Source organism: Megascapheus bottae, chromosome 22, assembly GCF_031878675.1.
Source record: "Megascapheus bottae isolate mThoBot1 chromosome 22, mThoBot2.hap1, whole genome shotgun sequence".
NCBI lineage: Eukaryota > Metazoa > Chordata > Mammalia > Rodentia > Geomyidae > Megascapheus > Megascapheus bottae.
The window spans coordinates 13,419,069-13,445,120 of NC_143530.1; the positions used below are offsets into that span (position 1 = coordinate 13,419,069).

At 45.0% G+C, this 26,052-nt stretch overlaps 1 protein-coding gene across 1 annotated transcript; it reads left to right on the top strand.

Annotated features, from left to right (window-relative positions):
• Positions 1 to 6: 6 nt before the first annotated feature.
• LOC150047842 (HLA class II histocompatibility antigen, DM alpha chain) lies at positions 7 to 20,250 on the top strand (the record flags this gene model as incomplete). The annotated part of the gene is made up of 5 exons (XM_090355228.1): positions 7 to 262; positions 18,019 to 18,303; positions 19,045 to 19,323; positions 19,569 to 19,697; positions 20,005 to 20,250. Coding segments are annotated over 5 exons (954 nt in total), but the record flags the coding sequence as incomplete, so codon positions are not given.
• Positions 20,251 to 26,052: the final 5,802 nt, after the last annotated feature.

Genomic DNA, 26,052 nt, shown 5'->3' on the forward strand with positions numbered 1-26,052 from the left:
GGGTGGGGAGAGCCTCGGGGCCGCGCGGCCACGTCAGCAGCGCTCAGATTGGCTGACCCGGGTCACGTGCCCGCCACCTCCTCCACCCCCCCGCCCCAAGGGCCAGATTTCCGAACGTTCCCGGGGGTCTCTGGAGAGGCCCGGCGGGCCCTAAGACCCGGGCCAAACCCCGAAATCCAGAGCGCGCTATTGCTGCCACTCCTCCACATCTCCAGCTTCCTATCCCGCTGTCGTCGACCTTCTCCCCCCCACTCGCCTCTCGGTACGGGTTCAGCATGGCTGCCGCCGCCCCGAAACGCACACTGCGCAGGCGCGAGGGTGCGACCGGCTTGGGGGAGGGGGAGGGAAGTGCAGGCAGCGTGGGGGGAGGGGGGAGGGCTGGAGGGGAGAGCAAGGGCGTGGGAGCCACAGTGCGCAGGCGTCCGGGCCCCGCCGCAGCAGGTCCCGCGGCGGGGCTCGGAGCGCGCGCAGTGGGTGGGGCGGAAGCGGCGCGCGCAGGCCGCCCGCCCGCCGCGGCCCTTCCTCCCCGCTGCCCGCGCGGCGCGGCCCGGAGGCCCGGCGGCCGAGGGTCGTCTCCTCGGGGTGTCGTGCGGAACTGCGGCTTCGAACCTCCAGGCCTGAGTCCCCCCCCCCCCGGGACTGCACGACGTTCAGCCGTCGTCACAGAAGGGGGACGGGTCCTGGCCGGAGCCAGCGGCCGGGGTGCGCAGGGTGGGGCCGCCCCTCGGCGCGGTGAGCCGGGCCAGGCGGGCGACCTGCGGGGGAGGGGGGTCCGCGCCGCCCGAGCGGGCAGCCAGGCCCCGCCTCAACAGTGAACACCAGAGCCGAGGGGACGAGGAGCGCCGCGCGCGCCGCGCTGGACCCCGGGCCCTCTGAGTCTTGAACTCCTTGTGTGACCGTGACAAGAGCGGCACACGGGGTAATAACCTCGGAGTCCCTTCCTCCCCCACGTGTCCCTAGGAAGCGGCGGAGACAGCGCTGAACCGAGTAGACTGAGCTGGTGAGAGCGTCCGTCAGTGAGGGGCTGGCCCTTGAGATAGGAGGGGTCGGGGGATACCAAAGCTGCCGTGTGTGCCCGGCCTTTCTCCTTCCAGACCTCCAGGTCGATCTCACCCCTCCGCCCTGACGGGTAACACTCCCCCGAACAACAAACAGGCCAAGCTGGGAGCAGCCCCCCGCCTGCGCATGGGGCCATCCGCGTTCGCAGCCCACTCCCAGGTCCTCAGCCGGCCACCTTAGTTTAAGGAAATGCCTTTGCTTTTGACCTGGTCACCTCTTCCCATTACCCGAGGCAATCTTAGCGTTTTGCAATCTTTGGAATTTTAACTTACCTTTTCCTGTTTCCCAGCCAAGAAGAAAAAAAAAAAAAAACTCCCAATATTGAGGCCCTCAGGAAACCTCTATCTCTTAGCTCCATTGCACTGCCAAGAAACCTTCCCCTGCACCCCATTAGGAATAACAAATTAGCGTCAAAACTCTTTCCATCTTTGTCTGACCCCCTCCTCTCCCTCCCTACTCCTCATTCAACTCATTTCTGCCCTGTTCCTGCCAACCAAAACTATTCTGACACATGTTACCAAGGATTTCCAAATTGGCAAAGTCTGGAATCACTTTACATTTCTCACCTTGTTTGACCTCTAGAGCATTTGACATTTGTTGATGGTTTCTTCCTGGCATTTGCTAGTCCCTTGATTTACTACACGTACAACGGTACCTCCCCAGTCACCTTACTGAGTCCTGTACCTTTCTTTGCCTCCTCCTATGGTTGATAGGTTTTTGCCAGTTTGCTTTAGGTTCTATTCATTTACTCAGTTTCATCTTCAGTTGCTCAACCCCTTTTGAGACAGTATCTTTAGTTCAGCGCTCCCAAGTTGAGCATCCTAATAAAGATTATTACTTGGATAACTCTGAAAATACTGCAACTTGTTCTATTTAATGCAATATACATTGCTCTAGGCCTGTTTCCAAGTTGCATGCCGTCATGACAGTTACTCATTTACAAAGCCTGGAATCAAGAGGCTTTTTTTTTTGGTCAATCTGGGGCTTGAACTCTTGGGCCTGGGTGCTGTCCCTGAGCTCTTCAGCTGGAGGCTACCGCCCTATTCCTGAAACCACAGCCCCACTTCCAAGATTTTCAAGTGGTTAATTGAAGATAAGCGTCTCATGAACTTTTTAGTGCTTGAGTTGGCTTTGAACTGAGTTCCTCCTGAGTAGCTAGGATTACAGACACGAGCCACTGCACCCGGCTTCTAAAAGCTTGTTCTTAATATCCTTTCCTCACAACTTCATTTCCACCAGAATTTTACCATTTTTTCTGTTTATTTTTTTAATTTAATTTTTTTGGGGGGCGGGGGTCATGGGGTTTGAACTCTGGGCCTGGGTGCTATCCCTGAGCTCTTCAGCTCAAGGCTACTGCCATACCCTTGAGCCAAGCCCCACTTCCCCATTTTCTAGAGGTTAATTAGAGTCTCATGTCTTTTAGTGCCAGGCTGGCTTTGAACCTTGATCCTGAGTAGCTAGGATTACAGGCGTGAGCCACCATGCCTGGCTATTTTGTGTCTTTAGTCTGCCAACTAGGCTGGAAATGTGGCTTAGTGGTAAAGAGTGCTTGCCTAGCTTGCATAAGTTCTGGATTTTTATTCCTCAGTGCCACATAAACAGAAAAAGCTGGAAGTGGTGCTGTGGCTCAAGTGGTAAAGTGCTAGCCTTGACCTCAGGCTCAGGGACTGAGCCTAGTACCTCAGTCCAAGCCTTGGGGCCAACAAAAATATCTGCTGACTCATACATCTGTGCCCGGAATATCCATCAATCATACCTTAAATTTTTTTGTGTGTGTGTGTGGTACTAGGGTTTGAGCACAGGGCCTTGCACTTGCTAGGCAAATGCTCTACCACTTAAGCCATACCTCTAGTCCTTTATACTTTTTTTTTTTATGGGACAACCTGGGCACTTCAAGCTCAAGGCTACTGCCCTACCCCTGGGCCTGGGCATTGTCCCTGAACTCTTCGGCTTAAGAGCTGTCATGAACATTCCTGTCTTTACAAAAAAAAAAAAGTCTTTTTCATTGATGTTTTTTTTTTCCCCCCTGTGTCACATTTGAAACCAGGGTCTTGAATATGCTAGGCAAATGATCTATCACTGACCTACATCCCTAGCCCCTAAGGTCTCCTGGATGGCGCTACTCTAGATTTGCTTTCTGGCTGCTACCACAGTACTTCTACTAGTGAGTTTTCCAGATAGAGCTATGGTCATGGGATGCTAAAGTCTATATAAATTCCTTACTGCCTAAGGATCAAGTCCAGATTTCTGTTTGCCAGAAAGGTCTGCCTACTTCTTCAATGTCACTTTCTCCTGGATCCTAAACTCTAGCCCCATAAAATGTTTTTCTCAGGTATGCTGTTTTGTTTAGTGCCTTAGTGTTTTACACTTGTATTCTCTTCACATGGAATAAACTTTTCCCTAATTCATCTCAAAAAACCAATGTCTCTGAATGGCTTACTCTTGCCTCCTAAATCAAACTGGCTGCTCATTGTTCAATGTCCTTTTTATGATAGCACCTTTACAATAAATGCCACTCAGGTTTTTCTTCATTCCATTCTTGATCTTGAGATCTTGAGAGCAAGGCTGTGTTAGTTTTTTTTTTTTTTTGGTTGGTTGTGGGATTTGAACTCGGGGCCTGAATGCTGTCCCTAAGCTCTACAGCTCAAGGCTACCACCAATTGCTTGAGCCATAGCACCACTTCCTATTTTCTGGTGATTAATTGGAGATAAGTGTTTTATGGACTTTTTAGTGCCTAGGCTGGCTTTGAAACTTGATCCTCAGATCTCAGCCTCCTGAGTAGCTAGGATTACAGGTGTGCACCACCGCGCTCAGCATTAAATCCTTTTTTTTTCTTTTTTTCAAAAATAAAAACATCCACAGGGGCTGTCACAGAAGTTGGATATGAAATATGTTAGGCACTGTTATATATGCTATACACGTTATCTCTTAATCCTTACTTCCTATAAAGTCAGTCCTATTATTAGCATCATTTTTCAGATGAGCAGTTAAGAGATGTCTAAGAGATTTACCCAAGGTCCCATTTTTGCTAAGTAGCAGAGGTTGGATTTGAACACAGGAAGTCTGCCTCTGAATAATATGTTCTCTAGGTTGCAAAACACAACAGGAAGATTAGGAGAAGTGTACTTAAGATGATCGGTATATTTGGGGTGATATATGAATCTGCCATGACAGTAGGCAAAATTTGTAAGGAGGGAAGTATGAAAGAGTTTGCTTTATGGTTAAGGACTGAACTTTGGGTGAAAGCCTCAGGGACTAAACTAGGAAGTGAATTCAAAACATCATTAGGAAGTGAACTTCAAAAGAAGAGGTGAAACAGAGCAATATAAGGGGCAGAAACCAGTGTAAGAAATGACCCCAGTGAAGACTGCAGGATTTTGGGTTTTTTAGGTTTGGGCTTTAACTCAGGACCTGGGCACTGTTCCTGAGCTGCCTGTTGTGCATGTGGTTCAAGTGGTAGATTGCTTACAACATCCTAGATTTAATTCCCAGTACTACAAAAAAAAAAAAAATAGAAAATATAAGGGCTGGAAATGTGGCTTTGTGGTAGAGTCCTTGCCTAGCACGCATGAAGCCCTGGGTTTGAGTCCTCAGTACCACATACACAGAAAAAGTGGTATTGTAGCTCAAGTGGTAGAGTGCTAGCCTTGAGCAAAAGAAGCTCAGGGACAGTGCCTAGGCCTTGAGCTTAAGCCCCAGGATTGGCAAATTAAAAAAACAAAACATACAGCAAGGGAAAGAGTGACATCCAAAAAAAGAAATATACTCTTTTTTTTCTTTTTCTTTTTGGTGGTTGTGGAACTTGAAATGTGAGGATCGCTGTTTGAATCCAGCTTGGGCAGAAAAGTCCCTATGACACTCTTATCTCCAATCAACCACTGAAAAACTGGAAGCGGCCCTGTGGCACTGTCTTTGGGCCACAGTACCAATTGTGGCCTTTTCAGTATATGTAGTACCAAGGAATCAAAACCCAGAGCTTTGTGCATGCTAGGCAAGCACTCTACCACTAGGCCACACTCCCAGCAAGAAATTTACTCTTTACCTGAGTTGTATAACTGTAACCTCTCTATATATCTTATCTTATTTATTTAGGGTCATGGGGCTTGAACTTGGCCTGAGAGCTGTCCTGGAGCCCTTCAGCTATCAAGGGTAGGCTATCACCCTACCCTTGAGCCAAGTCTCCCTTCCCGTTAATTGGGGATAAGAGTCTCAGAGCCTTTGTGCCTGTGCTGGCTTTGAACCTTGATCCTCAGAATTAGCCTCCTGAGTAGTTAGGATTACAGGTGTGAACCACCGTGGCTGGCTATACATCACCTTTATAACAATGAAAAAATAAAAATGTCAAACAAGATATAATTATCAAATTATTTTTAATATGTGATGTATTTCTGTATTGATACATACAGTGTTTCTTTACTAAAGAGTTTACTCTTTACTAAGAGTTTCCAGATTATAGATTATTTTGAGAGGTCTGTAGTAGCTATAACATGAAAATATTGATTGGCAGTGATTTCTATTAATCCTCCCTGGATGAGGATCTCATCCAAAATTCAGTCCTTAACCAGCACTTCAGAACCCAGGTTTTTTCACTACAGAAAAGGTCTCACATGCCAGGATTACAGGTATGCAGTATCATCCCCAGTGTAAAACATTTGAAATTTCCTACTCAGACAGTTTGGAGAAAATTAACACAGCTTGGTTAAATAAAGCTAAGCAACTGTTTTTAATTTTTTTGGTTGCTGACATAAAGTTTATCTACTATAATTGTTATACTTATTCATAGATTCATGGGAAATTAGTTGAATATAATATGTTAAATTCTATTTTTTTTTTTTTTTTTTTGGTCGTGGGGCTTGAAAGCTAGGCTTAGGTGCTATCTCTGATCTCTTCAGCTCAAGGCTAGCGCTCTACCACTTTGAGCCACAGTACCACTTCTGGTTCTCTGGTGGCTAATTGGAGATAAGAGTCTCATGGACGATACTGAAACAAAAGCCATATAATGAATGATTGTTGTCCTTAATATACTATGTTATCTTTCATCTCCTTTACTGTCTCTTGGGTGTCTCATATTGTAACAGTATCTCACTTTGTTATCTGATATATTGAATTTATTTGTATTTGGTTATTTGAAATTTGATAAGGAAGGGGGGAAAACCAAGACGAGGGGGGGGGAGAGTGATGGGTACCAAGACATGTGAAAGGGTATCAATGTATGTGAATTAATGCACCTTCTATCTGGCAAATATCATGTAACCCTTTTTTAATTACAATAAAAAATTATTAAAAAAAGAGTCTCATGGACTTTTGTACCCAGGCTTTGAACCACATTCCTCAAATCTCATCCTTCTGAGTAGCTGGGTGTGAGCACCAGCACCCAGCTTACAAAATGTTTAATTATAAATCAGCTGGGTACTTGTGGTTCTCACCTGTTATCCTAACTACTCAAGAGGCTGAGATCTGAGGATCATGATTTGAAGCCAGCCCAGCCAGGAAAGCTGTGAGACAATTATCCCCAGTTAACCAGAAATAGAGCGTAGCTCAAATCGTAGAGAGCTTTAAGCACACAAAATGTTTATGAAAAAAATGGTAAGTCCACATTAAAGTTATGATAAATGTAACTTGAATATATGGTAAGACATGTGATGGGCCAGAGATCACCCTTAGGTAATCAGATCACCTGAATAGTTACTTTTTGAAATTCTGTCTTTAATATACAAATTCAACCTCTCCTGTTCTCAGATGATCTCTGTAATTTTACGAGGTAACTTACATTGAAGATAGCTACATTGAAGTGGTTGCTTGGTTCATGATAATTTTCCCTTCTCTAGAAATAGCTCTAATAATATGCCTAGAGTGATTTTATACCTGGCCATAGTTAGGGGTTTCAGTGGCATACAAGCCCCGCCAAATGAAATTGTCTTTCTCAAAAGTGTGAAATGTGAAAGATGGAGAGGCTGGACGCCTTTGCAGGTACCGTATTAATTGCAACTCAGCTCCTGTTGGTAAGGTCTCTCTGTGGTTATTATCCTTCCTGAGGTTAGCTTATTCAGCTCTGAGTCCACAAGTTAGATCAGCCCCTTTGCAATTTAAAATTATAAGGTAATTTGGGCACCAATGGGTCATGCCTATCATCCTACAAGCTATTCAGGACACCTCTGAGATCTGAGGGCCAGGAAAGTCAGTGAGACTCCCATCTTCAATTAACCATCCATAAAGGAGAAGTGAGGCAGTGGGTTAAGTGGTGAAGTACTAGTCTTGAGCAAAAAAAGCTCAGGGACAGCCAGGTGTGGTGGCTCACATCTGTAGTCTTAGCTACTCAGGAGGCTGAGAGCTGAGGATCTCTGTCCAAAGCCAGCCTGGGCACCAGAGACCGGGAGACTCTCATCTCCAGTTAACCCCTAGAAAAACCAGAAGTGGCTTGTGGTAGCCTTGAGCTGAAGAGCTCAGGGACAACACCCACGCCCAGGGGTAGGGAGGTAGCCTTGAGCAGAAGAGTTCAGGGACAGCACCTAGGCCAACCCCTTGACTGAGAAAAACATGCATAAAAAGCAAACCTATTGTTGAGGAGTGGGAATTAAATGACAGGTGTGAAAACAGGGATGTCGTTTCCTATGGCTTTAAAAGTAAATGTAGATGAGCTGAGTTGGGAGAGCCCAGCCATAGCATACCATGACCTCTTAGCTTTATAGACAATGGGCCTGGTAGTTGTATCTAAGACAAAGTAGACACCCAGTCATCACAAAGCAGAACTGGCTGCCTTGCTCTGCCTAATATCCCCAGGCTATTTAGAGATACCTTTGGTGGAGATTGTTGGGGGGTACTGGCAAGAGAAGGAAGAATAAGTTTAAATTTTGCAATTTATTATTAATACTTGGGTTGTAAAAGGGAGAAGGGAGTTAGCTGCCTCTAACATCCTGCTGGGTGTTTCTCCTCACTCGATCCCCTTTGCCTCATTTTTATGAGCACGATTGCAGTGTCTTGAGAGTGATTCCAGTGTCTGCCACGGCTGTTCCTAAATCCACTGGCCCAGCTCACTTTCTTCAGTTCTCCCCCAGATCTTCTGGAAAGAATTGACTATCTCAGGGACACAGCCCATTGCCACTCCCATAATAAGGGAGCATAAGGCCCTTTTGAAAGGCAGGTTTATTTTGAGTTTCCATCCTAATTCTGAGCACACTCAGAACAGCATCAGTATGGGTCTGTGAGCAGAATCCAGCCCACTGCTTGTTTTCATATGGCCCAAGTTCTAAGAATGGTTTTACTTTTTTTTTTTTTTGGTTTTACATTTTTAAATGAAAAAAAAAAAGCCAGAGTGTTTCTTGACATATAGAAATTATGTGAAAATCACATTTCATTGTCCATAAATAAAAAAAGAGGCTTGAGGACAAAATTCTATAGAACACCAATACTTGAAAAACTGCTATAAGGGTCCATGAAGGCCTGAAGGAGCCAATAGGAAATGCTCAAGAAGTGGGAGGGACAGCCAGGAAGAAGGGATACTGCCCATGGCTGGTTTCCTGCTGTAGTTGTGTAGTTCTAACAGAGATTCGCAACCCACAAAGCCAGGAATATTTACTGTCCTGCCTGTCTTGCCTTTTACAGAAAATATTTGGCCTCTGGTTTAGGTGGAGGGGTGAGTCTGGAGCTCAGAGGTGAGTGCTTTTCCTAGCATCTTGCCCAAGGTTCATTGCATAGAATTTCGGGTGGCAGCAGACCATCTGTCTCCCCTATAGCCCTGATGGTAAAACAAACCACGCTCTCAACGACCTGAATCTCTCCACTGACTGTGGAGAAATATTGTGATTTCTGGAGGGTGGCAGTGATCTCCAAATCCTAGCCCTGCCCCCACATTCCCTCCTCACGACTCACACACCCACACTTACGTGCCAGAATATTTAGGAGGTCGTGGGGTTGGTTTGGTTTTGTTTTTTCTTACTACCGCTAATCTTTATTAAAAACAAATATAGATGTTGAAAGCCCCAGAAATTCTGATGGAACACATTCCCATTAAGCTGACTTAATCGCCACATAGATCTTTTTCATTGCTTCTACCCCCACCCCTTCTGTCTCTTTCTCCTCTGTTAAACTGGAAGCATAGACACCAACAGTTTCTTCCTCACCTCCCACTTATGTTCAGCCCACTACAATCTGGAGTCCACTCCTACTACAATACTGAAATTGCTCTCAATCAGTTTGCCAGCCATGTCCTAGTCACCCAATCTATATCTCTCTGTCCTTCTCCTAGTTATTGTCCACCTCCTCTTTTTGTTTCCCCAAAAGTCTCCATATGTACCCTAAACTGTCCATGAACTCCCATCCTCCTGCCTCAGCCCCCCAAGTGCTGAGAAAGCAGTATGTACTATCATGCCAGGCTTTTCTGTTCCCTGAGTCTAAGGACGTTTCTCAGTCCTTCCTTGACCTTTGAGCTACAGACCTGCCCTCCTTTACAAAATACCTTTATTTCATCAGATCTATTTCCTCCTTGTACTCTTAATTCTTTGTTCTGATATCACTAGATTTTTACAAGTTAGCATGTACGAGGGCGGTGGTTATTCTCTATTTGCCTCTCAGTGCCACACCCACTCTCCTGTACTGTGTTCTGAAGTTGGAGGTAGCTTTAGACTCTGCCAGTAGGAGGCGTGGCAGGAGAAACTCAGAAGCTTCCTGTTTCAGCTTCCAACAGGAAGACAATTGAGATAACTGCTTATGTCTATAGCAAGAAGACTGGCAGAACTCCAGCCTCCTGGACAGAAATACTTTCTCAAATGATGGCAGCCTTTCAGTTGATGGGATTTGACCGTGACAGGCTGCAGTAGACATGGATTCTAGTTTAGGTGATGGTAGCTGGGAATTCCCTGCAAGCTACCTTCCCTATGTGCTTCCATGCAAGCCTTTCTCTCCCTTGTGCAGATTTTGCCCTTTTAACATCTAAGTTACCCATACTGTATTAAATTTTCTTTCTCTCTCTTTCTCTCTCCCTCTCCCCCTCCCTTTCTTCCTCTCTCTGTCTCTCCCTACCTCCCTTTTTGAGGCTTGAACTCAGAGCCTGGACACTGTCCCAAGCTTCTTTTGCTCATGGCTAATTCCCTACCACTTGAGCCACAGAGCCACTTCTGGCCTTCTCTGTTTATATGGTACTGAGGAATTGAACCCTGGGCTTCATGCATGCTAAGCAAGTACTCTACCACTAACTAAGCCATATTCCCAGCCTATATATTAACTTCTTTCCCAGTCTGACATACTTGGAGTGGTTGTGTTCGTGCTTGGATACTGGGTAAAAACTGATATGAGGTTTAGAGTTTGACCTCAGGCAGACTTATATCTTTGTTTCCCTTCTTTCTGACTCTGTTTTTGTCAGTCATGGGGTTTGAACTCAGGGCCTGGGTTTCAAGCTGCAATCCTCAGATCTCAGCTTCCTGAGTAGCTAGGATTACAGGCCTGAGCCCCTGGCACCCTTCCTGCACGTTCTGCTCAGTCTACTTGGGTTTCTTTATCCATGGTCTCTGCTTCAGTATTTGTATTCCTTGCTCCCCAGATCAGATTTTTCATCTACACCTAGGATTCATCTTCATATACCTCACTACCTTCCACTTATACCCCATGTGTCAGCATCCACGAAATCACACTTGTTCTCTTTGTCTTTTTGGTGTAGATGGTGTTTGGTTTGCTAGGAAAACACTGTCACTGAGCTACATGATTAGTTGTTTTTTTTAAATAGATATGTAATCTAGACTAGCCTTGAACTGACTATTTATATATATATATATATATATATATATATATATATATATATATCCTTAAATTTGTGATACTGTTGCCTCAGCCTCCTTAGTGGTGGAATTACAAGTATGATATACCACACCTTCTTCTCTTTGTCTTTAAACTTTTTTCCTGACATTGTTTTCTGCTTCAGTTCTATCCAGTGCTGAAAACCCACGCAGTCACCACATTAGAAGCCAGGGTGTTAGTGTCATCTCTTTCACCTCTCCTCTGTAATCAGTAGTCAGAGCTTTCAGAATTCACTTCCTAATTATCACAATATACTAATTACAATTTAATATAGGACCTTCTCATCTGTTACTTCATTCCCTGAGTAGCTGTAAGTATAGGTATGTTCCACTATGGCTTAGCTGCTATACACAATTTTTTTTGTCAGTCAAGGGGCTTGAACTCTGGGCTTGAGTGCTGTCCCTGGGCTCTTCAGCTCAAGGCTAATGCCCTACCCCTGGGCCTGGGCATTGTTCCTAAGCTCTTCAGTTCAAGACTACCACCCTACCCCTGGAGCCATAGCCATACTTCACCTTTTCTAGTGGTTAATTGGAGATGACTCTCACATTTTTTTTTTCCCTCTAGTCCTGGGCCTTGAGCTCAGGGCCTGAGCACTATCCTTGGGCTTTCTCAAGGCTAGAATTCTACCACTTGAGCCACAGCACCACTTCTGGCTTTTTTTCTATGCATGTGGTACCGAGGAATTGAGCCTGGGTCTTCATTCTTGCTAGGCAGGCATTCTACGACTAGGCCAAACCCCTGGCAGAGTCTCACATTCTTTAGGGCCAGGGCTGTCTTTGAACTGCAATCCTCAGATCATAGCCTCCTGAGTAGCTAGGATTACAGGTGTAAACCCCTATGCCCAGCTTGCTCTACACTGTTGACTGGCAATTTTACCTCCATTCTTCACAAGCTCCAGTCCACTTTTTGAAATATCACAATAGTGCCTCCAAAATACTAAACTGATCAATTTCCACCTTTAGTATCTCTAATATCTGCTTAAGTAAAAGTCAGATCCAATTTGTGGGTGTACCAAGGCCTATTTGAGCTGGCTTTGGCCTGGATTTATGGAATATGATACTCTTGGTTGTCCATGATCACATGGGAACCTATGAGCAACCTTCCTAACTTCCCTGTCAGCTGTCACAGGCTCAGCAAAGGAAGGAACTCTGAGTGATCTTCATGAATCTTCCTACTCCTTGCCTTGGAATGTATTCTTTTCCGTCATAGTCTTCTGTTTAAATTGTTTTTGAATTGTTTTTGCTTCAAGATTCTTAGGGGCCTGCTTGATTATTCCCACTTATTCCTCCATTCTCATAATATTATTCCTTCCCAAATTATTGGCTCTCTCTCTCTTTCTCTTTCTTTGGTAGTGCTCGATGCATATTGCATTCTTTTGTTGTTGTTACTTCTCAAGGTTTAGCAAGGATTTTTAGTATAACAGCATAATGCTAAGAGAAATGAAGAAAGGAAGAAGCATTTTCTGCTTCCCATGCAGGAAATGGGAATAAAAGACTAAAAATGGTGCTTTTTGTCTGTGGAATTTATATTTACTTTTTTCTTTCTTGCTTTCTTTCTTTCTTCCTGTTTTCCTTCCTTCCTTTCTTTCTTTCTTTTTTTTTTTTTTTTTTTTTGGTTGGTCATGGGGCTTGAACTCTGGGCCTGGGCATTGTCCCTGAGCTCTTTAGCTCAAGGTTATGGCCTTACCTCTTGAGCCATGGCATGGTGGTTAATTGGAGATAAGAGTCTCACGGACTTTAGTGCCCAGGTTGGCTTTGAACTGTGATTCTCAGATCTCAGCCTCCTGAGTAGTAGCTAGGATTATAGGCGTGAGCCACTGCGCCTGGCTTTGGCATTGTTTCTTTTTTTCTTTTCTTTCTTTTTTTGGGTCATGGGGCTTAAACTTGGCCTGGGCACTATCCCTGAGCTCTTCAGCTCAAGGCTACCTCCCTACTCTCATACTCCTTTTTTTTTTTTCAGTCCTGGGCTTGAGCTCAGGGCCTAAGCACTTTCCTTGGACTTTCTCAAGGCTAGAGCTCTACCATTTGAGCCTCAGCATCATTTCAGGCTTTTTTCTATGTATGTGGTACCAAGGAATTGAACCTGGGTCTTCATGCATGCTCAGCAAACACCCTACCACTAGGCCAAACTCCCAGCCCAACCTCCCTACTCTTGAGCCAAGCTCAACTTCCCAGTTTTCTAGAGTTAATTGGAGATAAGAATCTCAGGTCCTTTTGTTCCCAGGCTGTCTTTGAACCTTGATCCTAATATCTCAGCCTCCAGAGTAGCTAGAATTATAGGCGTGAACCACCACTGCAGGCTTTCATTTAAATTTTCTTTTCTTTTTTCTTTTTGCCAGTCGTGGTGCTTGAACTCAGGGCCTGAGCACTGTCCTTGGACTTTTCTCAAGGCTAGAGCTCTATCACTTGAGACTCAGCACCACTTCCAGCTTTTTCTATGTATATGGTACCAAAGAATCGAATCCTGGTTTTCATGCATGCTAAGCAAGCACTCTACCACTAGGCCAAACTCCTGGCCCTTGCATTTATATTTCCTAAGCTAGAAAAGCACGTATTGTCTGGTCATATGGCAACTTCTGATCATTAGATATTAGTTTTGTGTGGCAAAACTAATTACCATTTCCTATTCTAAAACATGGAGATCTGACCTACCACATGGGAACAAAACCTAACACATGGGAACAAAATAGGTGAGAGTTTGCCTCATTGCCCTTTTAGTGGATAAGTTTATGTTTGAATTTTTGTAATTATAAGAGGCTTCATCCTCTAAAATTATCTCTTGGTTTACACGTGGGATGGAGATAGGCTAGGGAAGCCTTAATAGGGAGGACATGACTCAAATGCCCTAGTAAATCCAAGGCGGAAGGCAGAATGGAGGCCAAGGTCCCAATAAACTCATTTTGTTTGTTTATTTCTGGACCTTGAACTCTGGGTCTGGGTGCTGTCCCTAAGCTCCTTTTGCTCAAGGCTAGCACTCTACCACTTGAACCATACCACTTCTTGCTTTTTCTGCTGTTAGAGATAATAGTCTTACAGATTTTCTGCTCAGGTTGTGATCTAACTGTGTCTCCAACTGTGATCCTCAGATCTCAGCCTCCTGTGTAGCTGGGATTGTAGGTGAGAGTCACCTGTACCTGGCTATTTTTGTTTGTTTCAGTACTGAGGCTTGAACTCATGCCTCATGCTTTCACTTGGTTTTTTCTTTCTTTTTGGCACTCTACTACTCGAGCCATGCCTCCATTTCTGGCTTTTTGCTGGCTAATGGGAGATAATAGACTCAAGGGTTTATCTGCCTAGACAAGCTTCAAACCTTGATATTTCTCTCTCTCTCTGTCTCTCTGTCTCTGTCTCTGTCTCTGTCTCTGTCTCTCTCTCTCTCTCTCTTGCCATTGGTGGGCCTGAGCACTGTCCTTGGGCTTTCTCAAGGCTAACATTCTACCACTTGAGCCACAACACCATTTCCAGCGTTTTCTGTGTATGTGGTACTGAGGAATTGTACCCAGGGCTTCATACATGCAAGGCAAACACTCTATCACCAGGACACACTCCCGGCTCTACAGTCTCATATCTTAATCTCCTGATTAGATGGGACTAACGGCATGTGTCACCAGCACTGAGCCAAAACCTTGGGAAACTTTTTTTGGTGGTATTTGGGTTTGAACTTGTTCCACTTGAGTCACACCTCCAGCCCTCCAGCAAAGTCTTCAAGAGCATTCCTCCATGATCCACTTTCTCCAACCAAACCTTAATTCTTCAATATTCAGAACCTTCCAAGAGCTTGGTGAGCTCGGGACCAAGCCTTCAGCATGCGAGCCTGTTGGGGATAGTCCAGATTAAAATGATAACATCCCTTATCCATGTGTGATACATTCTAAATTGCAGTTCCAACACATGCATACACACACACACACGCACACAGGCACACATGCAGGCACATGCAGGCATGTACTTTTTCCCCGTACAAACTTGATGGTTTACAAATTAATCACATAAAAGATTAACAACAGCAATAATAAAATAAAAATTATAATAATATTCTGTTAAAAATGTTATGTGAATGTAGTCCTCCCCCACCCCCCTTTTGGTTATTCATAGGCTTGAACTCAAGGCCTGGCTGCTGTCCCTCAAGTTTAGAGTGCTTTACTTTGAGCCACATCTTTACTTCCAGTTTTCTGGTGGCTAATTGGAGATAAGAGTCTCACAAAGCCAGGCGTGGTGGATCACCACTATAATCCTCACTGCTCAGGAGGCTGAGATCTGAGGATCATGGTTCAAAGTCAGCCCTGGCACTACAAAGTTGAAAGACTCATATTCAATTATTCACTAGAAAATGGGAAATGGGATTGTGGCTCAAGGGTAGGGTGGTAGCCTTGAGCTGAAGAGTTGAGGGACAGCGCCCAGGCCCAGAGTTCAAGCCCTAGGACCCCCACCAAAAAAAAAAAAAAGTCTCACAGAATTTCTTGCCCAGACCTTTTTTTTTTTTTTTTTTTTTTTTTTTTTTTTGTGGGTCATGGGGCTTGAACTCATCCTGGGCACTGTCCCTGAGCTCTTCAGCTCAAGGCTCCTGCCCTACCTCTGAAGCCACAGCGCCACTTCCAGTTTTCTAGTGGTTAATTGGAGATTAGAGTCTCACAGACTTTAGTGCCTGGACTGGCTTTGAACCATGGTCCTCAGATCAGCCTCCTGAGTAGCTAGGATTACAGGTGTGAGAAGTGCAAGGTGAAATAAGGTTGTCTACTGTCTTCATCTTATATTTGTACCACTGGGTCCAGGTCCCAGCACTTGGTGAATTTTTATTTTATTTCTACAGAATGAGTAAAAAGAAGAAGGCTGGGGAAGTGGCGCAGTAGTTCAGAGTGGTCTAGTGCTAGCCTTGTGCAGAAGAGCTCAGGGACAGTGCCCAGGCCCAGAGTACAAGCCCCTCAACCAAAGCGGGGGCCAGGAGTATGACCTAATGGCCTAGTGGTAAACTGCTTGCCCAGCATGCACCGTGCCCAGGGTGGAGTTCCTCAGTACCACACACACAGAAAAAGCTGGAAGTGGTGCTGTGGCTCAAGTGATAGAGCGCTAGTCTTGAGAAAGTTCAAGGACAATGCCCAGGCCCTGAGTTCAAGCCTGAGGATTGGCAAAAAGAAAGTGAGAGGGAGGGAGGGAGGGTGGAGAGAGGGAAGGAAGAAAGGAAGAAAGAAAGGAAAGAGAGAGAGGAAGGAAGAATGTAAGAATGAAAGAAAGGAAAGGAAAGAAAGAGGAGGCTGGGAGGGAAGAGGAAGTTGGGAATCTGAAGAGCCCTGGGTTTGGAGTGGGGACAGTGGGGAGTGGCTGACAGATGATTTGCTTCCCATTACATCACTCTACCACAAGGGGGCAGGAGACTAGAAAGGGAGCTCCACCAGGAGGCAGACATTCCTTCACTGGCCCAGCCCACTGGGCCTGCGGGTGGTGGAGATACCTTCTGGAGGTTGCTGGCACTAGGTCTCTCCCTAGTGACTGATGATGTTGAACTGTGTACTTCTGTGATTGGTCTAGCCAACATGACAAGGGCAACTATTGGAAATGAGCTGATGAGAAATAAGGGGAGGGATCTAGGGACCCCAGACAGAGGAGCTGGTAGTTCCTACCTACACTTAGAGAAGATATGGATCATGAGCAGAACCAAGGAGCTCTGTTGCTGCAGCTGCTACAGCTTCTATGGCTGCTCTCCCATTCCTGGGCTGTCCCCACAGGTAAGATAGTAGCTTTCCTCTGATGTTCTAGTGACATTAGAGCCCAGGGAGCCATGTAGAGCATAGAAGAAGAACCCTGTGTTTTGTAAGTGGTGGGACACGTTATGAAGGTGATGGGTCTTGTAGTGGAATTGGAAAAGAGTGCGACTAAGGGTGCTAAGCAAAGTCAGAGGTTTGATACTCCATTTAAGACCATCTCAGTGCAGTTCATTATTTTGCAGAAGAAAAATGCGAGTGAGTTTAGGTATCTTATATAAGTTCCCACAATTTGAAAGTGGTAGCTCTGGGACTGGAACAAAGCAAAAGTTGTTTCCATTCTTCCACTGCAGCCTCTTATCCATTCGTTTTGTGATTCTTGAAAAGTCTCTTACCTTTATGGATCCTTAGTTTCTTCTCAGTGAAGGAGAAGAATGGAAAAGTAATCTAGATTATCCCTCGCACTCTAAATGTCTTATTCTGAGTATCTGGTAATAGTTTTGTTTTTAGTTTTTTTTTTTTTCTGGCATGGGGGACTCTTGCCCAGCATTTCAAAGAAGATTATTCACAAAAGTCATAGAGTTACTTTCCTCAGGCCCGAGGCCCAGGATGGGGGAAATTGGGGAGAGGAGAGGCTTTTAGAGAGGTGAAATGACTCATGAAGTCTACAGCCTGGATTTTGGTTTACATATGTTCTGGGATAGGCTAAGGAAGTGTCATTATGACTTAGGGAGGCATGGTCATTCTTTCTCCCAACCTCAGTGACAGGGACCCCATCTTTGTCTTTGAGAGTACATATAGTAGCCTTTTGGAATTGGATAAATTTTCCCATGGGAAGATGCATCTCTGTGCTGTCTCATAGCTTGGTGAGTGGAGGGCAAGCTGGAATTTGGCTTCTCCTTGCCTCCCTGGCTGGTGTCTTTGTGCATTACAAAAGTACTCAAACAGAAGTGTCAGAAGACTGACACTGTTGCCTTACACAATAGACCTAGTTGTTTTTTCTTTGACAACTTTAGACAGTTGCCTTTGTGTGTGTGTAAGCACTGGTATTGGGGCTTAAACTCATGGCCTAGGTCCTATCCTTCAGTTTTTTCCACTCAAGGCTGGTGTTCTACCATGTGAACCACAGCTATACTTCTGGGGGGGGGGGGTTGCTGGCAAATAGAAGATGAGCATCTCATAGACTTTCCCGCCTGGACTGACTTCAAATCCTGATATCAGATCCCAGTCTTCTGAGTAGCTAGATGACAGATTTGAGCCACCAGCACCCAGAGTCAGTTGCCTTTTTATGCCAAAGGAAGTTTGCAGCAATCCTTTAGTATCTTCTGTACCCCTACTGTGAAGAAGAGTCTCCAGATACTGGAGGGGTCCTGCCACATCTCTATGCTGCCCCCTGAAGCAGTTACTATTTTCTAAGTTAAAAAGAGACAGAAGTCTCCCACCTCCCTGAACCTGTCATATCTCTTTGCAGCCACTACCCCAGCATGGCAGGATGAGCTGCGAAACCACACATTCCAGCACACCGTGTTCTGCCAAGATTGGAATCCCAGCGTTGGGCTCTCTGAGTCTTATGACCAGGACTTGCTTTTCAACTTCGACTTTTCCCATGACACCCGAGTGCCTCATCTACCTGAATTTTCTACGTGGACTCATGACCAAGGAGATTATCCGGCCATCTTATATGACAAGGAATTCTGCGAATCGATGCTCCAGCAAATAGGCCCCCAACTGGAAAAGTATATCCCAGTGTCCAGAGGTCAGGCCTCTGGGATGCAGGGTGGAAGGGCTGTGTTCTTTCTTACCGTCGTCCATCTAACTCACTGAACTTCATCTCCCACATCCATGCCTTCTCGTTCTTCCCTAGGGCCTTCCTTTTTCTGATTCAGAATTTCTTTTTCTACCAGACACAGTCTCCCTTCTGTACCCTGTGTTTTTCTGTGCACAGGAGACAGTGAACTTGATGGAATTTCAACAGGGACCAGGTGATGAATAATGAGTACTAGCACCCTGAATTTTCTGTTTAGCAAAACTGAGAGGGCAAAGGGGGTATTTGGTGACATGACTGAGTTTGAAGGACAAGACTGACTAGACTCCAATATGAGGTCTAGCCAGGAAGTTCTAGAGTGGCCTGTAGATATGGTTCTTGCTTGGAAGACTTCCCCTAGAGACCCAGCTCTTCCTTTGTCTGCCTCAGAGCCCTGCCCTCCTCTCCACGTGCCTTACCCCAACAGCATCATGTAAGCTTGTCTATTTCTTTTTTCGGGGCCAGTCCACGGGCTTGAACTCAGGGCCTGGGCACTGTCCTTGGACACTTTTGCTCAAAGCTAATACTCTGCCACTTGAGCCACAGCACCACTTCTGGTTTTTTCTGAATATGTGGTATCGAGGAATCGAACCTAGGGCTTCAAGCATGTTAGGTGAGCACTCTACCACGAGGCTACACTCCTGGCCCCTAAACTTGTTTATTTTTTTCTCTGACCCCTCAATTCCCCACCAGGTTTCCCTGTGCCTGAGGTGTTCACAATGAGGCCCCTGGAGTTTGGCAAGCCCAACACGCTGGTCTGCCTTATCAGTAACCTCTTCCCACCGACCTTGACAGTGAACTGGGAGCATAACATGGTCCCTGTGGAAGGAGCTGGGCCCACTTTTGTCATGGCCATGAGTGGACTCACCTTCCAGGCATTTTCTTATTTAAACTTCACACCAGAGTCCTCTGACCTTTTCTCCTGCATTGTGACTCATGAAATCGATGGCTACACTGCAATTGCCTACTGGGGTGAGAGCTCTCTTTGCAAGTCTGGTTCCTTGGTGGGAAGCAAGCGGGGAGAAGGGGAGGGGATAGGCCAATGGGAGGGACCTTCTCTCTCTACCTGGACCTATTTGGTCCATTCTCATTCTAGACAACCTCCACCTTCCATGCTTTAGTAGCTTCCTTGTCAAACTAGAGCCCCAAGTGCATCCCCCCTGGGTAGAGGACTCCCCAGCCAGCTCTTCAGGCTCACTGCCCTCTCTTTGCTCTAGTGCCCCGGAATGCCCTGCCCTCGGATCTCCTGGAGAATGTGCTGTGTGGGCTGGCTTTCGGCCTGGGCGTGCTGGGCATCATTGGAGGCACTGTCCTCCTCATCTACTTCCGGAAGCCCTGCTCAGGTGGTATGTCGTCTGGAGGGGGGTGGGTTACCGCGATACAGTGTCGGCGTGCCAGGATTATCCTGTGGCATGATGGGCACACCGTGATAGGTCCCGGGGTGATGATGGAGCACATCTTCCTGGTTACACAGCTACAGGTCACAAGAATTACTCTGAGTAGGGCAGGAGTGATGTAGGTACCAGTAGGGAAAATGCTTATAAATGACCAAGAAATAAGGGCAGCTCAGTGGGGTTGGCCCCGGGCAGAGGGAGGCCTCTGGGGAGGAAGGGAGACCCATCATGACCCTCCTCCATTCCACTCTCTCCTCAGACTGACCCTTCTGGACCAGAGCTGTATGCCAGTAATTAGCCATCCAAGCAGGGGGTGATCAGAGGCATCTCCTGTCCTGGCCAGGAGCTCTCCTTCTCAGAGGCTCCTCCAGGCTGTATGGGGTGGGGCGGGGCGAGGGGTATCTCTGCGGAGGGTTGTGCTACCCCTGTGTGTTTGACTACAGCAGAACACCTGTCACATTCATCCATCTTCCCACTTCAAGGCAATAAACCTCATTTTTTAAAATCAGTGTAGCTTCTTTTGTATTGGGGTACTAGATAAACTCTGCCACCAAGCCACACCTTAGCCTAATATAGCTTCTTTTCTTTTTTCTTTTTCTTTCCTTCCTTTCTTCCTTCCATCTTTCTTCTTTCTTTCTTTCTTTCTTTCTTTCTTTCTTTCTTTCTTTCTTTCTTTCCTTCCTTCCTTCCTTCCTTCCTCTTTTCTCTTTCTTTCTTTCCTTCCTTCCTTTTTTCTCTTTCTTTCTCTTTCTATTTTTTTTTCTAGTCCTGAGGACTGAACTCAGGGCCCAAACACTGTCCCTTGGACTTTCTCAAGGCTAGAGCTCTACATTTGAGCCACAACACCACTTCTGGCTTTTTCTATGTATGTGGTACTGAGGAGTTGAACCCTAGATCTTCGTGCATGCTAGGCAAGCACTCCACCACTAGGTCAAATTCCCAGTCCTCAAGCTCTCAAGATCTTACTACATAGCCAGGCTACTGACCTCAAATTTATAATCCTCCTGTCTTTGCTTCCTGGGTCCTGAGATTGAAGGTATGTACCACCATGCCTGATTCTAATCAAGCACTCTATAACCCTGTCCTGTGGTCTGGTGCCCTGCTTCTTTCTAATAAAGAAATACTGTCTAGGAAGAATTTCATTGTGGAATCTCAGGCATGCTAGGCAAGTGCTCTATCACTGAGCTACACCCCAAGAATCCCATTTATCTTGTGTGTGAGAGACTGGGGTTTGATTCAGAGCCTCCCTCTTGCTAAGCAGATAAACTCCACTTGAGCCACACTCCCAGGTTCATTGTTGATGGATCTCTTCTCCTCACTCTTCCTTGGCAGACAACTGTAAGTCTGTCTTTAGGGCATTTGCGCAGGCTCTATCACCAAAACGCTTCACTGAGCTCAGCTTGCTCCTAAGCAACTCTAGGTTCAGCTCCCATTCAACTTCTTCCAGGAACCTGTTCTTCATCTTCCAGCCCCAACTGGTCTTCTTGAAACTCTAGAGACAGATCTGTGTGTAGCTACACATATTTGAAATTCTAGTTCTGGTGAGGTAGAGGCAAGAGAATGGAGAGTTCTAGACTGGCTTGGGCTACATATCAAGTCCCTGTTCCAAAATGCAAGTAAACAGCAGTCCCCCCCCCCCCCCCCCCGCCAAAGAAAACTCAGATAAAACAAAACGAAAAACCAAGACCAAAATAAAACCAGAGCATTTAACACAGACTTATTATCAGGATATGATGTCTTATAGCCTGATGTTAATTCTATAATTTAGGACCAAAACAGTGGATCCTCCTACCAACACAGCAAGCAAATCCTTCCTTCCTTCCTTCCTTTCTGTCTTTTTGTTGCCAGTTGTAGGGTTTGAATTTGACCTGGGCTCTGTCCCTGAACTCTTTTTCTTAAGGCTACCACTCTGCCACTTTGAACCACATCTCTACTTCTGATTTTCTGGTGATTAATTGTAGATAAGAGTCTCACAGACTTTCTTGTCTTGGCTGGCTTTGAACCATGGTCCTCAGATCTCAGTCTCTTGAATAACTAGGATTATAGGTGTGAGCCTCCAGCTTTCCTTTCATCCTCACTAATGAAATGATTCGATGTTCAGTTGTTAGCAGTGTGGTGGATATAGAGTGGTATCTCATTGAATGTTCATGTTTCTTCAATATTTTTTATTAGTATACACTAATTATACAAGGAGCTTCATTACAATTTTCCACATGTGTGCACAAAGTGTCCCAATCAATTGCATTGTCATTTCCCATTTTAAAAACAATTTAAACTGGCTTTTATGGTTCTATTTTCATATATGCAAACAAACTACTTTGATCATACTCATTCTCATTCACACCTGCTTCTGTTAGCCCAACTCTCTCCTACTGGAGCTTACTCCCCTTTCCCCTAAAAAAAAAAAAAAAAAAAGCCTGATTTACTTTCTTGTCTTTTATCCATTGTTTTAATATGCCTGTATCTCATTACTAGCACAGCTAGTATCTTTTCCTCTCTCTTCTCTCTCTGATAGTCTTGCAGTCTTTGTAATTTTGCTTAGGTTTTTCACTCAAGGCTGGTGTTATTTCTGACTTTTTGCTAGCTATTTAGAGGTAAGCGTCTCTTGAGTTTGTCTGTCTGGCTTGGCTTCTTACTATGACCCACATATTTCAGCTTCCTGACCATTCTACAGATTTTTTTTTGGCCAGTTCTGTGGCTTGAACTCAGGGCCTGAGCACTGTCCTTGGGCTTTCTCAAGGCTAGAGCTCTACTGCTTGAACTGCAGCACCACTTCTGGCTTTTTTTTTAGAATTGATTTTTTTGTTTTTAGTATTTACATTTACATTGGTAAGTATTCTCTTTTCCTCAATAGAATTTTTTTATTAAAGAATTTATTAACATTGATTTTTACATCAAACTTCTGGCTTTTTTTATGTATGTGGTACCGAGGACCTGAACCTGGGTCTTCATGCATGCTAGGCAAGCACTCTACCACTAGGTCAAACTCGCGGCCCCAGATTTTTTTTTTTGGTCAATTGTAGAGCTTGAACTAAAGGCCTTGGGTACTGTCCCTGAGCCTTTTTGTGCTCAAGACTAGTGCTCTACCACTGGAGCCACAGTGCCACTTCTGTTTAATGAGTGATTAATTGGAGATAAGAGTCTCACAGGCTGGCTTCTTCCCAGGCTGGCTTTGAATCACAATCCTCAGATCTCAGCCTCCTGAGTAGCTATGATTACAGGTATGAGTCACCAGAACCCAGCTAAGGAAGAATCTTATAGGGGATTTTTTTTTTTTTTTGCCATTTGTGGGGTTTGAACTTAAGGCCTATGCTCTGTCCTTGGACTTTTTCCTCAAGGCTAGAGCTCTACCCTTGAGCCACAGCACCACTTCTGGCTTTTTTCTATGTATGTGGTGCCAAGGAATTGAACCCGGGTCTTTATGCATGCTAGGTAAGCAGTCTACCACTAGGCCAAACTCCCAGATCCTTATAGGTGATTTTTAAATTGCCTTTTCTCCCTCTTATTTCTGAATTTTGAGAATTCTCTATAATAATCTCAGGTCAGCACAGGTATCACACATATCTTCTAGTTCACCGCTTATCAGTGAAATTTGCATACAATTCTTTTTCTGAAGAGTATTATTTAATTTTGGCTATCAAAACCCTGTGGTATTTTGCTGTCAGTTTTAGATTGCAAATGATTGACTGAATTCTTTTTTCTGTTTACAAAATGGAGGCTTGAGTTAAAACTATTTTTCCAGAAGATGATGTTAAGAATTTAGGTGATTTCGGAACCTGTCTAGAAGAGATTTTATATTGCTATAGCCATATTCTTAGAAAAAGTATAACCACATTTGTGACTTCCTTTAATGTGCAATTCCAGTGAGGAAATCATAGCTTTTTAAAAATATTTTTATTGTGATTAATAGAAGGGTTACATTATATTCACCAGATAGAAGGTGCATAACTTCACAAACATTGATACCCTTTCTCATAACATGGTCCCTATTTCTCTCCCACCCTCCCCCCTGCTTTTTTTTTCTTAATGCTGGTATTGGGGATTGATATCAGGGTTTAGGAGCTGTCCCTTAGCCTTTTCACTCAAGGCCTATTGCATTACCACTTGAGCCATGGCTCCACTTTCAGCCTTTTGATATAAGACTCTCATGTTTTTCTGCTCAAGCTAACTTCAGGCCTGGATTCTGAGATCTCAGACTTCTGAGAATTACAAGTGTAAGCCTCTGATGTCCAGCTCATAGCTCATTTTTTTTTTCAGCAGCCCAGGCTCTTCATGGACTCTTAATGGTACTGGCACCGCCAGGCTGGGAAGCTGAAGGCCAGGACTGCAGTGTCAACTGTCTTCCTCTTTTCCTACATGAATCCAGTATTTAGGCTTACCTTTCCATGGAGAGGACTGCCTGCCTGCCATGCCCAAGATGGCTTCTCTTTCTCCTTTAACGCCACTGGCCTCATTGCTTACTTGCTTTAACGTCAACTCTTTTCTGGAGATGTCGGGTCCCACACACCAGCTGACTTTGTGTGTGCAGTATTACCAGGAATGCCCAAAGCTGGGCAATAGGGATGTTGTAGCCATATCACCTCACCCAAAGTCAGCTGTGATTTGTGAGGTGATTTGCCTGCAACATCCCTATTGCCCTAGCAGGTGTGTAGTGGCCAGGCTAGGGCAAGAGGCAGCAGAAGGACAAGGATTGCTCTGTGTCTTGATTTGTGGCTGTACATATATGCGAACCTGGCTAGGGATCCTACTGCTACATAAATTTGATCAAATAACGATCTTCTAAGCCACGATGGATAGGGCAGTTGAAATATTCTTTGGCATTGGCTGGAGGTAGGGAGAGCTACGTCTGTAAAATGGTGGTCAGGAAATGGGTAGGAAAAGAAGAAATTGTTTTGCTGAGCACGTGACTTTGGTTTTCTGTCCTGCCTTATTCTACAAATCTCCTGTGGGTGTTCAAATGAATAGGGAAGTGAGATCTGCCAGTTCCTGGTGCGGCCTCACCGAGGTTTCACATCTGCTTTGACTGCTGGAGCAGAGCTCTGCTCAGCCTCACTGCTTCTGGGTAGGACCACCTCCGGGACAGCACGGGAGCCCACAGAGTGAGGACCTTTGTCAGGGCTAGCCTCTGTAGACATGGGAAGCCACGTCAAGACCAGGCCATGTGTGCTCGTGGAGTCACAGTATTGAAATAGTCAAAACACCAAGTAGAAGTGAGAGTGGTTTTCAGAGCAGAAAGGTCTTTGAGCACAGAAAAGAGGAGTTTTAGATGGATTGGGTATAAATTGTGGTTTTTCTTCCTCTTCTCAAAGGATAAGTCTCAGGCCGGGAGTTTGACCAAGAGGTGGAGTGCTTGCCTAGCATGCAGAAAGACCAGCGTTCCATTTCTCAGTACTACATATACATAGAAAAAGCTGGAAATGGTGCTGTGGCTAAAGTAGTGGAGCACTAGCCTTGAGAATGCCCAAGGACAGCGCTCAGGCCTGGAGTTCAAGCCCCAGGACTGGCAAAAAAAAAAAAAAAGAAGAAAAGATAAGTCTCACTACTTTCCATTATCTGTGACATCTTAATCCTGGGGTGAAATGAATGTGTGGCTGTGTGTGTGTGTGTGTGTGTGTGTGTGTGTGTGTGTGTGTGTGGCTGTGTGTAGTAGTTGTAGTAGTACAGAATTGCATTTAAAAAGGAATTAAACCCTCTAGATATTACATGTAAATCTCTTGATCTGTTTTTGAAGACAATTGTCAAATCTTTTTTTTTTTTTGCCAGTCCTGGACTTGAGCTCAGGGCCTGAGCACTGTCCTTGGACTTTCTCAAGGCTAGAACTCTACCACTTGAGCCTCAGCACCACTTCCAGCTTTTTTCTATGTATGTGGTACCAAGGAATCAAACCCGGGTCTTCGTGCATGGCAGGCAAGCACTTTAACCATTAGGCCAAACTCCCGGCCACAATTGTCAAATCTTTTAAGATCATGTGAGACAGCATATGAAGGTCCTATTCTATTCTTAAACTGAAGCTCAAATTCGGACTCTCTGCCCCATGTTCTGCTCATTCCCAAACACTGGACATGTCTCTAGAGGAGTTACAGTACTCACTAAATGGGCAACAGTGTTAGGGACTGGGGCCACTAAGGAATATGAGTAAAGCTTCCATTAATGTCACTTAGTGACACAAAGGTCCTTTGGTTCTTACTATTGATCTTTGAATTCATTTTTGGTTTATGTTAACTTTCTTCTTTATAAATATCATATTCTCCCTCTTTTTTTTTCTTTTGCCAGTCCTAGGCTTGAGCTCAAGGCCTAAGCACTGTCC